Source organism: Gavialis gangeticus, unplaced genomic scaffold, assembly GCF_001723915.1.
Source record: "Gavialis gangeticus isolate Ggan-Ray unplaced genomic scaffold, GavGan_comp1, whole genome shotgun sequence".
Lineage (NCBI taxonomy): Eukaryota > Metazoa > Chordata > Crocodylia > Gavialidae > Gavialis > Gavialis gangeticus.
The window spans coordinates 195,481,755-195,498,244 of NW_017729032.1; the positions used below are offsets into that span (position 1 = coordinate 195,481,755).

Sequence of the window (16,490 nt, forward strand, 5' to 3'; positions counted from 1 at the left end):
TAATGACTGATTTCTGGATACTTTCAGTGTTAAAAGTGACTTGGACTTATCTTATTCTAAGTCACATAGTGACAGTTCCTAATTCGAATGAGTGATACTCATTTATCAGACAATGAAGACAAAAAATTAGTTAATCAAAAGCACCTGGAGGAAAAGGGCAAATTCTGTCCAGAATGAAGAACCCACCTCATTGACCTCAAAGAATGACTGTTTTTCATATACTGAGTCAGATATCAAACCACGCTCAGCATGATTCTGTTCTATGACACAATAAATATTTATTTATTTACAAAAAAACCTTTATTTTGGGAACCACTGTGCTCATGATTTTGATAAAGTTTTCAATAAAACCGTCCATTACGAACACTGAATATATTGAATATATATATATATATATATATATATATATATATAACCTTTTTGCAGAAAAAAGGATTCCAAGTATTTTAATCAGCTTAAGTCTCCATTTGGGGTTACAGAATATTTTGAGCCAGGGTCTACTAGAACCAACACAGCAAAACATCTCTTTGTGTCATTCTAGAGACTAAGATTTCCTATCCAGTGGGGTGGATAAAAGCTAATACACAACTGGGACAAACAAGTTGTTGTGCACTATAGAAAAGATTGTTGGGGTTTTAATTGTGTCACTAGTACCCTACCAGTTAAAACAAACCAAAACCTGTAAGATTAAAAGACAGCGGGGTAGCCAAAGTAACATGTGAGAATAAAAACAATTCCCATACCTCTTTATTTCATTTTTTCTCTTGCCTTTACTTCTGTTTTCCCTTTAGCTTCCCAAAGGCAAGCCTTCCTCTTCTTTCCCAATCTCATTTCTAGGCTACATGTACCTTTTAAAAAAAAAAAGAAAACAAAAAACCAATATTCCTTCTCCCCCCATCTGCCACCCTGAAGCAGAGACAGCTGCAGTGAACTGCTGCTTTCTTGCTTTCTAAAGCAAGAGTCTGGCTTGAGTTCAGGCATTTTAAAGAAGCAGGTGTGCAGGAAGCTAATAAATGCCTCTTGCATTCACTTAAATTCCTGATTAAAAGTAGTGGCTGGGCCAGAGAAAGCCTGGAACTAGGGATATAACATAAAAGGCAGATATTTCTTTAAAAGCTACTTTGAGAGACTTCACTGAAGGGACAGAAAGCCTGTGTTACCTGAGCTTAATTAAGGAACCAAAGGAAATGAACTGGCATGGAAATATTGCTGAGCAATCTGCTTAAGTGGCATTGAGCTGTAAGTGGTCTGGGGAAAGAGTGCCATGATTTTAAAGATCTTGTCCTATTCCTCCCTTCCCTCTACCCCTATCAAAGAAAAGATAATTATCTTTATACTGCCAGGAAGATTGTGTTTCTTCACAGAGCTTGTCCGTTGGCTATGCAATATCAAGCAAACCACACTGTTCAAGAAAACATATCTGCTAGATCTTTAGCCTCTGATTCACGAAACATGCATCTCAGGATAATTCACATGCCCTTGTAGCACTAGCAAGTACCCTGAAAATAGAACATCAGCATATCTGTCTCTCTACAAGGATTCAAAGGACAGCAACAGTGCAATAGCCTGTTAAGTAGAGATGAAGTGTCAGAAGAGAGAAGGAGATTATACATATGGGAACCTTTCCTCTAAGAAGCCTCTTGAAAGGTAACTAAAGAATGGGGTATGAGAAACATCTGCTGAACACAGAGCAGCTCACAGTTAGGAGAAAAGGGAGGAATTAAGAGATCATAATAGAGATGGCGAGTAGGTTAAGGGTTAACATCCCAGTGCATTGAGGTGTTTCCTAAAAGAATTCTGCTACTTACAGGACCCTCCTCATTTTTTCTGGCTCCGGGAAGAGGCAGTCAGATATCAAACCACGCTCAGCATGATTCTGTTCTTTCACACAATTTATAAAATTTAATTTATAAATTAATTTATAAAAAGGTCCACAAGGCAGAGAAGACTTATGAAATAACCAGGATGGCCTAGCTCAGTCCTGAAACATTCAGTTCACCCTGGGTGATTCATTTATTTTTAACATCTGATTGAGCCTATGGACAGTCATTACACTCGCAGAGCTATACACTCCCTTGTAATGCTACCAGAAGAAGGTGTACAGATGGGCACTCTATTCATAGTGCTACAGAAATGCTCCTGGATAAAATTTGACCTTTTCTGTAATGCTAACTTTTTGGGGTTTTTTAACACCACATGTTATATCTCCACTGTTACATGTAGTATCTTTTCCCCCCAAGCATCCCAAATTGGTGCACTCCACACCCGCCAAACATGGAGAGAAAGGGAGGCAGAGCAGCTAGCTCCATGACAGCTTGAAGACGGTGTAGATTTGCACATTATAGAACACCAAAGCGTACACACAAATACATGTGATAGGGGACTGCCTCCCCAGTCCTCAGTCCTGGGTGGGATGCAGTTCTGTTCCCTGCATCTGATAACATCCTTCCTTTTTCATGTCTTTGTGCTAAAGTATTTAGCAGAATCCACAGATTCTTTGGAATCTGGCAGGGCTGTGCCATGAGCACTTCTGCTATAGTCTCAAACTTACAATGTCTGAGCTGTCAACTGTGTACCTCTAGCACCCACACCACCCCAGCTCCCATCTGATAAACTGATGTATATATGCTATGTACATACATATGTGTGTGTGTGTTTGTGCATATGTATGTGAGTGTGCACTATATATATATATATATTCTATGTACACACTCACATATATCTTTATCTATCCATCTATCTATATTTATCTATCTACAGATAGATAGATATACCTATATGTGAGTGCGTACATAGAATATATATGTGTGTATATGTATCTATCTATATCTATTTATTTATCTATAGACATATCTCTATCTATATAGATCTATATACATATCTATACATATAAATAGAGCACAGACTCCTGTGAGTTGAAGTTCACTTCTTCAAATGCAGGGAACAGAGCTATCACCCCGCAAGGACTGAGGGTCGGGGAGGCAATCCCCTATCATTCCCTGGCTAGAGAGCATACCTTTCTGGTGACTTTGTAGCACTCAAGCTTGGGGGCTCTGGAACATAGGTATGCACTGTCTAGCACTGTATTCTGTAGCACTACAAAGTATTGTGCACACTTGTGGTGTTACAAAGGCATGTCTGTCCATGGCCTGAGACATATTATCAATCATGATAGAGGGTGAACAAGTGGACTTTATATTTATTATATGATGACCTCAAATAATTTTATCAAAATATTTTAGTCTGGAGCTATTTAAAAAGGGAGGCTACATCAAAATGAAGAAGGTAGTTAGACAGAAGGTAAAAGGGGCCCCTGAGGCAGTGAAGAGTATGCAAGCAGCACAGGAACTGCTGAAGAACACCATATTGAAGGCACAGAGCAAATGCAGGCTGGAAATATAAAAATAATCATAAAAATGGAAAGTGGACCAAAAGAAAGCCAGCATAGTTTAATGCCAGAGTTCTAGAGGCATTAAGTACTAAAAAGGGTGTTTTCCCCCCCAAAAGTGGTACTTAAATCCTAATGAGGCCTATAAAAAAGAGCATAAACTCTGACAAATCAAATATAAAACTAATAAGAGAAGCTAAGAAATAATTTGAGGAGAAACTCACTAGAGACACAAAAGGTAACAATACCATTTTATTTTAAGTACCAGTACATTAGAAGCCAAATACCTGCTAGGGAGTCAGTTGCTGTGGAAGATGTTAGGGGAATTCTCCTTCTAGGGACAAATCAGTGGAGCTGACTCAAACTGAGGTTTCAATAGATGAGGTTGTAGAGGAAACTGATAAACTAAACAGCAGCAAATCACCAGGACCTGATGGCATTCACTGTAGGGTCCTGAAGGAGCAAGCTCAGATCAGAAATTGCTGAACTAACTGTAGTTAGCAACCTATCACTAAAAACAGCTTCAGTACCCAAGGACCAGAGGGTTGCCAATGTGATTCCCATATATTAAAAAGGTTCTAGAGGGGATGTAGGGAATGTCTACTTGTGGATTAGAAATTGGCTCAAAGATAAAAAAGCAAAGAATGAGTATAAATGGTAAGTACTCAGGTTGGAAAGAAGTAAACAGAAGGGTCCCCTAGGGATCTGTGTAACTTGCACTGTACCTACACTATGATGGGCTGTACATTACCTGTTACAACACAGGAAAGAGATCTGGGAGCTGTTGTGAACAGTTTTCTAAAAAACCTCAGCTCAGTGCTCAGCAGCCACCCAAAAGGCAAACAAAAAGTTAAGGATTGTTAAGTTAAAAAAAAAAAAAATAGGAAACTACTGTCATGCCCCTTTATAAGTCCATGGCACTTCCACACCTTGAATACTGTGCCCAGTTCTAGTCTCCTCACCTCAAAAAGACTACAGAACTTGCGAAGATACAGAGAAGGTAACAAGAATAATTAGTGGTATGCAGAAGCTTCCATATTAGGAGAGAGTAAAGAGGCCAGGCCTATTCAGTTTAGAAAAGAGATGGTTGAGGGGAGCAATGATAAGGGCTCACAAAACACTAAGTGGTGTGAGAGAAAAATGGAAGAAAAAGTAAATAGGGATTTACTACTTAATGGGTACTTCTGCATGTTCATTAATGCAGTTGTGGCTCATTAAGTTTACTACCTGTCATTACACTAAACTTAATGCGCCATAATCGGTGATCCTGCGCATTAGCACAAATGAATGGTTTTTTGGTGATGTTAATGTGAATTAGACTAAATCTACTCTGCATTAGCATAGGCATTGCTCACCATGTTAATGCACAGTAGAATTAGTCTTCTGTGCATTAAGCATCTTGTGTAGATCTGCTCACTCTCTCTCACAAGATCTAGGGATCACAAAATGGAACTCGTAGGTAGTAAGTTTAAAACTAACAAAAGGAAGTTCTTTTTCCCACGGCATATAACTGAAGGGTGAGACAAAGGGATTGGAGGAAATTCTTGGATGAAAAGGGCCTTAAGTAGCTATTAAGCACAAGAAGATACAGTTTCTGAATGAGAACTTCTTAGACCTTAAATATGGAGGCCACAAGTGACACAGAAACAGTGGAAAAATCCTGGTCATACCTAGTTCACTCTCCCTTTCAGCACCCACTGTGTGACACAGGATGTTGGGTTAGATGGATCCAGTCTGACCATGTAAATGGCAATTCTTATGTTTTTATGCTCTTATGCTGCCCTTGAGACAGATAATGATTATGCACTTATTCATGTAAGTAAAATAAAGCTACAAGGTTTTCCATGGTACTGTTTAAACGTCAGCAGGACATACTGGACAGAAGTGACCAGCTCCAAATCATATAAAACCCGAAGTAAAGAGAGGTAGTTAGTCTGAAGTCAGGCAGAAGGCAGGGTAGACTAACTGAGCCAAGGACAGTACTTTAAAGTCCTTCTACTGAACCCAATAAATCACATTTCCTCTCAGAATATTTCCTTCATTTCAAAGAAACAGAGTTTCCAAGTGAAGCTTTTGCCATGAAGAGACGATAAAAATGTGACCATGTCTGAAATATGTTCAAAGTAATCAATAATGCAACCATTATGATACAGCAATTGCATACTGAGTAACTGTTATATTTTAAAGGATAGCAAGTAATCATTCCAAACAGCTTTACCATATCTTCTATGAGTTGTAAAAAGTTGACTTTGCAAAAAAAGTTATTTAATATAATTGAAATCACAGTAAAATGGCATGACTATAAACACTTTATGTGTACTGTATGTGATGTTTTTGATATGTAGAATGCTAATTAAATCTATTTCTGGTGAATTACAATATACAAATGCGAACACTCAGCTAAAAGTTTCAGCTGTGGCAGTACAGTACACAAAACAAGGCAGTGCAATGTATTTTATGAAATGTTTTTTTCTACAAAAGGCTCAATACAGTTAAAAGGAAAAATCATAGCCTGGTTTAGATGTATTGTACAACTAATCAGAGTACCCGTAAGTGATTTTAATGGCTTAGTACTTGGCTCTAAAACACCATTTTTAATAGCATTTTATAAAAAAAATAATATTATGAAACACAATTTTTAAAAGCATTGAGTTAAAGATGGAAGTTCAATATATTACACATGCCTCACTCCTATTAACAACAAAGGGAATTTCCATTAATGTTAACAGGAAAGATTTCCTAAGTTTTAGGCACCTAAATATGCAGAGTTACAGGTTATCATATTTATTCATTTGTTGCTGGTTTTTTTCTTTGTACAAAGGAAAAGGAAGAAGTGGTATTCCAAAGGTCAGTCTGAACCTAGATGGCCAATCAGGCTTACACAATTAAAACCTAGAAATTTCTGAAACCAACAGCACACAAGGCAGTTGATGCAACTGGCTGCTTTTGACTCCTTAGGCCAAGTATGTCAACAGCTGGTTCTCTTTGGCGTACATTTACAATGAGACTAGAACTCAAGCCTTGAGAGCTCTAGCAAGATACCTAATCTGTTCTGCCATACTGCCACTCTTAGGTCTGCAAAAGATACGAACACAAACTGGCCTTTTCTTTTTAAGTTCATTATCATGCTATAATTCTATCATTTGAACACCCTTTCTTCTGACTACTTATGTCCTTGGAAGCATTTTCCCATACTGAAAACTGAATTCACACCATGATATAAGGGTGAACACAGAAGTAGATCTAGGGGTTGCTAAATGACAAGGCCTTATTTCAGCAGTTTTGAACATTCAGAATTCCACGTGTTTATCATGACTGTGGATGCTCAGCAACTTTCAGAAGGAAAAAAGCATATGTACATCTGTGTTTGTAATGAATCCATTGCTGAACATACAACTAGACAATATTGTCAATATGGAGCCTTGAACCTAGGAACTTCAGCAGCAAAGACTACATTAAATGGTTAAATCAGTGCAGTTCATATAATCTCCAGAATCAGAAACTAGGAGGAAGATATAAATATATGCTTACATACATATTGTAGGTAATTTTCCATGTGAATAGTTTTAGTGTATGCAGTAGGTGAATGCACAATCTTTCTCTATGTATATCTCCACTTTTTCTCATAATCTGAAAAAACAGATCCTTGCATTTTAATGGTCTCCAAAAGAGAAACAGGATGGGGTATGTTGAGGGAGACGTTAAAAACACAGGAGTGTCTGAGGGAGAGAAACAATGGAATGGCTCTGACAGGTGAGAATTGGGCAGAAAGACAGTGGAGTGAGCTAGATAGGAGAAGCATCTGGGTGAAAAGGGAGGGAAAGAAGGTGAATGAGGGAAATGAAAGGCAATCAGAAGTCAAGTGAATGAGAAAATTTGGAATGAATTTCAGGGACAGAGCAGGAGTGGAAGAGACTGAATGCAGGCAACAACAAGTGGAGAAGGTCAGTAAAGGACAGAATGGAGGGTCTGGACTCACAAGAATTATAATAATTCTCACTCAGCCTGACATTTTACTACAAAATGAACACAATATTAAGAAAGGCTAAGGTTTGTTGAGACCAAACATCCCTTTGAAATCTCATCTATCTGGATTAGAGTGCAGTGCTACTGGTGTTTTTACTGGAATATTATATGTCCCCCTTCAAGATAAGAATAATAAAAGTCAGAAGAAAAAATTATCAACCAGTATAGTAAATGACTGTGCTTGTGCTACAAAAATACATCTGTTTTAGCTACTTCTTGAGAACTTTGTAGGGGCTAACAATGAATGCATCCATACTGGCATAAGTCGTCACTCAAGGATCATTGCTTTTGCTATTAATCATCTTCCCACAAAATCTTCTGTTTGATTGACTTCCTATATTCAAGCTAATAAGAATGAAATCACAATGAAAGGTCTGAGAGAGAAGGAAGAATAGATTCACACCTTACAGACTAACTAAATCAGGGATGTATAGCATAAGCTTTTCTAAGCAAAGGGCTTATTTCATCAGATACAATGAAAGGAATGAAAGGAGAGCAAAGGAAAATGAAAAACAATGAACTAAAGTCTAATGATAAAGAAAAAAAAGTTAGAGATCTTATGACATGGGAAAAAAATTCTCAGCAAAAGACCCTTAAGGCTACAGGTGTCCAAAATTAGTCTAAGAGACATATATAATAAAACTAGTGTTGGTGTTGTTCCTCTCACCAAGATATTTTCAGTGATTTTATTAATGACTATACTAAAAGTCATCAATTAGTGACAGGCTTCTTCACAGATGCAAATTTTATAGAGGTTTGTACCTGCTACTTCTTGACACTCCCTCTGCCACCTCTTTGTCTGTTACCACAAATAAATGGTAAATTACAAATAAACTTGCAATTAATTTCTTAATAAAACAAATAAAGGGGAAACACCCTGAATCTATAAACAATAAAATAATAGCTGTATCTGAACTTTGCTGGATTGCAATCAGATTAGTGTTGGATTGTTTCTCTGGTTGGATGATATTATCTTCTCTTGGGCTAGGCCTAGGTCACTGCCCTCATTTTAATGGCTGTTCCAGATGACTAAATAATAAATCTTACCATGCTGCTGTTACTCAGGTCTATAAATAAAACAATATATTATTATTATCCATATAAAAAGTTATCAGCTATTGCCTATCACTAATATGCAATAGCCCAAGGGTTGGCTATTAATGGTTGACAACTCATCCCTGCTGCAGATGAAGGGGAGGGAAAATGTCCTTTCAACATTAAGTTTTCTCCGATTACCTCACAGTATAAATCAGCCTCCACTGTGGTTTTAAAATAAAACACAAACAATTTCAAGCAAGCTGACATAATGGTGGTCAGAGCTAGAGGCCAGGTACTCCAACCTGAATAGCAGTAATAAGAGTTCCCCAAAACTAACATAGCCAAAATATGTATTATTTGATACATTTTGAGCTAGCTGACTTTGCTTTCAATAAGACATTATCTGTAGGCTTCTAGCCTCACAAAGAATACATATAACCATGTTTGTGCAGATGTGTCTCATGGCTGCAGTTTTAATGGCCCTTCTCTTTCTCTTTTGGTCTGTCTGGATCCATATCTTATGCCATGAGTCAAGCTTGCCTGTCCTGATGCAGTACTACTGTTCTCTAGCATTCTATCTCAACTATGCTTACGTTCAGGCGCCTGGTAGATGTTACACTTAAGACATGATTAATCAGTTTATCATGTCTTAAGTAGCAACTGGGCCATGTATTCATGCAATTAATGGTGTGATTAAACAGGGAACAAGCCACAAAGTTATTACACAAAGTATGTGTAATAACTTTGTGGCTAGTTTCCAATATACCTTGAACTGAATGTGTGGCCAGTACCATCCAGCTGCATTGGAATGAAAAGCTTCTGTGTGCTCCCACAACCTGGAGCTCCAATCAGCTGGCAGGTGCTCCCAGCCTCAGGAGTTCACAGAAGCACTTCAAGACTCCCTCTACCCCAGCAATTGCTTGTGATTGGGATTTGATCCCCTACTCCCCAATCACATCTCTGACCAAGGAAGCGTGGCATGACAAGTGCAATTGCTGGGATTGCGGATCAGATCCCATTGCACCTTTAACTGAAGATCTGCCAGCATTCTAACAGTAATCTGTTTAGCACTTGTGGTTCTCCCTTTTGGGAGTCTGTGATCAGAGATGAATATAAGTTCTTATTATGTGTGACACTGTGAGCCACACAAATGTTGATCATGTTAGTGCTAGCTTGTAGTCACACCTCCAACTAGAGTGGTACATCTGTGGGGTGTGGCCATACCTTAAAGGAATCGAAGTTGGGTTTTGCAGATCAAGAGATAATCTTGTCCATGGGGTAGTATAACTTTGAGCCACATAAAAAGTGCTTTAAGCCACTAAAAGTTATTAATGTGCACACAGTCCATGGGTTAAAAGCCTCAGGAGCCACCCAAATTTAACATGTAACAAAGGCCCCTAATAGCCAGATAACCTGCTTAAACCAAAGTACTGTTCAATCTTAACACAAGAACAGATAATTTTGTGTAAAGAATTTTAAAACAATGATTTATCTTGCCTAAAGACCTACCTGATCACCCAGAAAAACCTATTATCTTCAAACACTCCAAGAGGTATCTGTAATACTATTAGTAGTTCCCCAATCACAGTCTCAAAGTTACTCACAGGAGGCAGACACAGAGATGTTTTAACTAGACAGGGAGGCTTCAAATCTTCTGTTTCCTAGCCTCGACTCTGTACAGAGAAGCATGTTTCATATCCTGGCTGTATCTTCAGACATAATAAGCTCAGATCTTGTCTTTTAACAACCTCAAAATGTGTACACAGGAAGGTTTATCACAAGCCATTGTGTTTCACTCCCTCCTTGTTTTTCTTACAAGCCTTCCTGTTACACTAAACCAATGTATGCATACCTTAAATATCCCAATAACCAGGTCACATACAGTATTCATAAATTCTTGCAGAACAGTATCATGCCTGTCACAAGCTGAATTCTTGCTTATAGTAATGCGAAGTTTTACAAATCTAGCTTTTCTTCTACCTACCCAGGTAGGTTTTGAGAAGAGCTGAAACAGAAACAAAAGACATTTTTCTAAGAGGAAGAAATGCAGTCATTTTGTTTTGTTTCAGACCAAAAGAACCAATCTTTTTTCAACCAAAAAGGCACAAGCCATTTCAGTTGTTGCTGGCTTTGTGGCTTTTTTCCCCCACGCTCACACAGTCCTTACTCCATCACACAGTACATAGGTTAAGTGGAATAGGGGATTAGTTTCTCCAGCCTCCAGCTCCTTCTGTGAGTGACTGTTCTTTGGGAAAAAAATTAGCTACCACCACTTTAGAATGAAGTAACTGGTTGATAACATCTTTCATTTGTGCCTGTTCCACACAGTGATCACGCTGGGATTAAATTCATTCTGTTTGAGGACTTGGGCTCTGCACTGGAGGAGTAAACGAAGTGAACTTTAACATCTCTGGCCTAGGGTCAGAATGGAAGTGTTGCAGAATTATCACTATTTGCTTCTCCAGTCACTGCATTGTCTAAAACAAAAACTTTCACCCTTCTGTACTTCATGTTGCTAAATGGAAGAAGGGCCAAAGCTTTCCCATTGTTTTGTTTATCTGAAAACAGCTTGTTTGCCAGAATACGTTAACTAAATAGCAGCTGCTATAAATGTCACCACTCAAACTACAACTTCGGTCAATGCTTACCCAAGGAGAGTGACTCATTATATACACACAAAGAAAACCCAGTGAATATTGATAGGTACAAAGGGCATGGGGGTTGCATGTCTTCTGATGCCTTGATTGTTATTGTAGAATTTGCTGTTTGACAGAGGAGTTAAAACCAGGAGGTGCTAAGACCACATATGCAGATGAGCAGAGAGTTGCTTTCAGTTGCCCCATTTGTCAATATTTAAAAGGGATAACACAGGTGTCATTCATTTTAAAATTTTACCTTGGTCTCAACAATTTGTCTTGTAAGCCTGGACAATAAATTGAATTTTACAGCAATATGAGATATTTAAAAGCTCACCCACTTAAGAACAGAGAAAAGAGACATGTAGCTTCTGAAGAATGGGCTAAAACCCAGTTCTAGAAGCACTAGGTCTACATGAGAATATACACAAAAATGATATTTCCATATTTTTTATAGTGTCTGTTATGCTTCACTCACACACCACTGTGATTAGATGACAATGTGTTTTGAAAAGGTTGATTTGGCTAACTGTAATCATCACTGCTTTCTACTTCCATTGGGAAATATTGAGGACCCTGTTACAGCCAATATAGAGAACAACTGAAATCTGGGAACCCAGCATAAGAATGGGAGCATAGACAAAGAATACACTATAACTGAAATGAAGACAAAAGACCTGTCATCTGAAATGGTGCACTTGGAGAGGAAAGAAGAGGTAGTAGTAGCCCTGTAACTCTGACAGTGAGTGATTTAAGTATCTAGACTGCAAAGTCACCAGACCTGGCAGCACACTTTAAACACACAAGGCACCTTTACAAAAGTCTACCCCTCAAGCTGAATCAACACCTTTATGCTGCAATGGTAACTAGCCCATGCCCTCAGTACCTCAGACACAGCTACATTGCTTCTAGTTGGGTGAGCAGTGTGGAGGGAAAGCATGGACATGATGACTGAGTCCATGCTTTCCCCATGAGATACCCTTCCAAACAGTGCTGCTGTCGGGCATGCTAGATTCATGGTTCAGACATGGTCATGTTTCATTTTATTTGAAGTTAGTTTATAATTTATGAAAAAGTGTCATTGGATCCAACAAAAAGTGTGGCAAGACCATAAAAAACATGGATCTTAAACATCCCTTGCGGTCAAAGTGAAGGGCATGGCCCCTCTCATTCTGCATTCATACAACACCTAAAAGAATGGTTTTCTGATTTCATTTGGCCATTTAGTACTCTGGTAATACAGTAACAAACAGCCATTATAACATATTCCTGACTTGTACTAATATCTGGTAAGTCATTTTCCTCTCTTACCAACAAGACTTACCTATATCATTATTCTATTCTCTTAGATGGAAAAATGCCAAGCAAATGAAATCTATACTACCAAGTAACACACACTAGTACTTTTATAAGAAATAATAATTAAAAAAAAACTATATAAAAATATAATCTCTTTAGCCTGGGGTTTAATCTGATAAAATGCCATTTTCTGACTGATACACAATTTCCACTGGTAATTTTGGACAACAAGGAACTTTGCAGGATTGAGGCCTCAAAATGAAAGTAAAAACAAAACAACCATTTTAACATTGCATAATAGAAAGCATTATTTTAAACCCACTATCTTGTAATATACTTTCTAAAATAACATGCATGGTTTTTCCTACCTGTGACTGTGGATGAGTGCATTGAAAGCCAATCCATCAGACCAGCTACTGGTGAAATTGATAACATTGACCTGTGGGTAACTACGAGTTGATTGGCGGACCCAGCTTAGTAAGATCTTTTCACTGTTTGTCTGCTGCAACCCAGCCATGATGTTTTTCATTACATCTTTGACCTGCATTAGGAAACAGAATTTCACTCAACGTTGAACTTATTTATTAAAAGCAAACTCTATTTCTGGCACAAATAGTAAAAAAATAATGGTTTCTCATAAGTAAATTGATATCACTGTGTAAAAGTAGCAATGATGCAATCATTGTTAAAACACCCAGTTTTAGCTTGTTCGTTTGTTTATACTAGTATATGTAGAATATTCACTGGTACAAGAATGCAAAAGGTCCATTTGTAAGTGCACTTCTGAGGGAGTTCATTTAAAGAAAATCTTTTTTTCCTCTCATATTTTCTTTCCTACAGCAAATATTTCCATGATTAACAGGACAAGCATGGCTATGATTAGTCAACTAGAAGGAGTACTTTCCTCTCTTCGTTCCTATTAATGCTGTTTGTTACAGGCTGACATTATCATTAATGAGTGTTAAATGTCCCTGAAAAGTAAAAAACTGATCATTATTCTAGAAGATAAAGGTATACTTATGAAACATGCATAGGTATTCGTATAGACTGAAACAAAGTGGGGCAAAACTGTACCATACAGGCTTTTTTTCTTAGTTCCTTTTACTTAATTAATTATGAAAAGTTGATCATTTAAAGTGATTGGATACCCAGTTCTTTTTCAGTTATTTCACTATGGTGACAATTATTAGTTTCTCAAAGGACAATAGTTTAATAGATTTTCAAGCCTAGAAAATGATATATTTCCTATCCATCTGTATTACAATAAAAACAGTCTTATACACTTCTGTTTCGGAATTTATGAAAGTGTGTGCCTTTACAGTCTCTTCTGTTTCTTTTCTTTTTTATAACTACATTCCCTATCTATTTATTTTATGTTTGGCAATCAGCATACAATATTCACTAGGGTAAAAAACTACATAGAAAAACTGAAAGTTTATAATTAACCCAATTAACTATGTATTGTTTCATTTATAACACAACACCAGCACTGTACACCCACAAATGTCAACTGAAGAATAATATTTAGATGTGAGGCAATTAGTGTGCCCAAGCAACCTGGTGGGAGGACGAGCCTGGCTTGACTCTGAGGCAGCAAAATTGTAAGAAATGTGAAATAGTTAGCATTTTTTAAATATGCCCACTAATTTATCCATCTACATACAAATATAAGTAGATAGGCATTTTAATACAATTCTATGGAAAAAATAGCTATTTAGGTGAAGAATAATAGAATAGTATTAGAAATCTGCAAGTACTGCATTGCCTTTAAAATTACTTTTTCCAAGTTAATTGTAACTATTAAGATGTTATTTGAAATTTTAAAAATTCTATGTGCTGCTATTATCTAATATCATTTTTACAGCTGATGTTATGCCATTCCTGCTTTCATAACTTTAGGACGCCTTTTACCCAGAGTATTATGTGGGATCTAGTCTGCCCAAAACCACCACAGATTTTAGGCGTTGTCTGCACATAGCCTTGCACAAATTTAAATTAACTAGTTTAGATACACTTGGGCAATTCTCTGCACAGATATCTATCAGTGTCCAGCTGGTCCTCTAATTTTACACAAGTCAAACAAACAAGACAAGATATATTCAAACCTATTTAATTGTACTGACACTCAAAGTTGCATCTGTTTTATCTAAGGGATAGAAAATCATACCTTCAATTAAATAAGTGGAGCTGTGTGCAGTGCCTAGACTGAGAAAACACTTAGCACACTGTAACTCTTGTTGTGCTTAGAAAATGTCCGAAGTGCAAGCTGTAACCAGCTCTGAGTTGCTTAAGTGTAGGATCAGTTTTATTACTTCCTTTGAGTGTGTAAGTGCCCTCACCCCCCATTATAGGAATAGGATGCACCTCTGGAAATGTGTAGATGCCCCTTCTGATAATGGGGTTAGTTGCATCCCCACAGCAAGTAAGGGAATCACTATACTTTATTTAGGTCATTCAAAGCCAGTTACAAGCTGTGTTGTGGTCATCTGCAAGGTGAAGCAGAATTCTCCCACTGGTATTTACTTCACCATAAGAGAACAAAGGTTGCAAAAATACCCACAAGGGAAAATTTATATAAGGGGATTGGGAGACAGACTGTTAACTCAGTGAATGAGTTCAGTTTGACTGCTGCTGATTAAAACAAGATTAACAGTAATATTATGAGATGTGAGGCTAGGTTGTAACTTTGAAAATCTTATTACTTGTTGCTTAACAAAATGCATCCATATGTTTTAGGGTGTCATTATGCTAATGCACCACAAGATTCATAATGAATCAGGCATACTGTTGATCTGGGCACTGTGGAAAAATGTGAGCTTTGATGTCGCTGTATAGACTTAGGGAGAAAATGCATCCCTTATGAAGTCTATGGCAAAGCTCCTAGTGAGTTGTGCACAGGCAGGATTTCACTTAATGGTAGGGTGACCATATGTCCCAGACTGGACAGGACAGTCCTGGATGTCATGGCCATTAGGGGAAATAGAAGCAGAAGTCCTAGACTGGAGGGAATTCATCCACACAGATGGCTTCTGAGTCAGGAGCCGGGCACCTGTAGGTGGGTTTGCACCCATCTGGGACTTTTGCTCCAATTTTCTCCAGGGAACCCAGCTAATGGGCCACTCCTTGGTCCAGACCCTGCTAGCCTGCAATAGAGTCAGGGGAGGGGTGTGCATGGGGAGCCATAGGATTGTGGCTGTGTGCGCACATGTGTGCATACGTGCGTGTGTGCATGCACTGCACTGTCATGCCCGGCCCCACTCCTGGAAGCTGTAGGGTTGCGGGGGGTGTTTGTGTTTTGCGTGTGTGTGCACACTACACTATCCTGTCCTGCCCAGCCCTGTTCCTGGGAGCCTCAGTGTTGGGGCTGTGTGTGCATGCATCATGCTGTCCTGCCCAGCCCAGCCCCACTCCTGGGATTTGCAGGGTCAGAGGTGTGTGTGTGTGTGTGTGTGAGTGTGTTTGTGTGTGTATGCGCACGCGCGTGTGTGTGTATGCGCGCGCACACACGTACATGCAAACACTCCCCCCCACAACCATCCTGGATTTCCCTCAGGTTATTACAGTCACCCTGCTAAATGGAATCTATGTAAGTCAGGATATTCATGACCTTTCTTCCCCTCTGACAAAAGTTGCTTTTCAGAGTGAAAAAAAACACCATTTTAAGTCACTTTTATTAACCCTAGAATAAAATCACTGGACTTTTATGTAATACTTATTTTTTATGCAATGAAATCTTGATGACAAAGTTAAATAATCTCTGAAATCCTTGCGTCAGATTCTTTGTTGGCATCTCAGATATTAATTTGTGCCAATATAAAATGAAGCTACCATATTAGAACTACAGAATTTTACCCTCACTTTGCATTGGCTTAAAAAGATATACAATGTACAAGGCAGTAGGTATTTGGGCCAGTGTTTGGTGCAGTTTAAATTGATTTATATATTTCCTTGGATCTTTTTTAGTGTCTTTGTTCTCCTTTAGCATGTGCACTTAGTGGCCGTTAATTTTGAAGAATAACAGAATCAGTCAAGTTGCAAAATCTGTGAGAGTGAATTGTTCAAAACTAACTCCTTTGTTTTGTTGTTTGAGATGATTAATATGC

General features: G+C 38.1%; 1 protein-coding gene across 1 annotated transcript in view; it reads right to left on the minus strand.

Annotated features, from left to right (window-relative positions):
- Positions 1-16,490, minus strand: part of DMD (dystrophin) — a 2,221,918-nt gene that overhangs the window by 1,943,737 nt on the left and 261,691 nt on the right. Inside the window, exon 5 of the mRNA XM_019523954.1 lies at positions 12,756-12,928. Coding sequence (XP_019379499.1) covers positions 12,756-12,916 — 161 coding nt within the window. The 5' untranslated portion in view covers positions 12,917-12,928. The remainder of the gene's footprint in view (positions 1-12,755; positions 12,929-16,490) is intronic.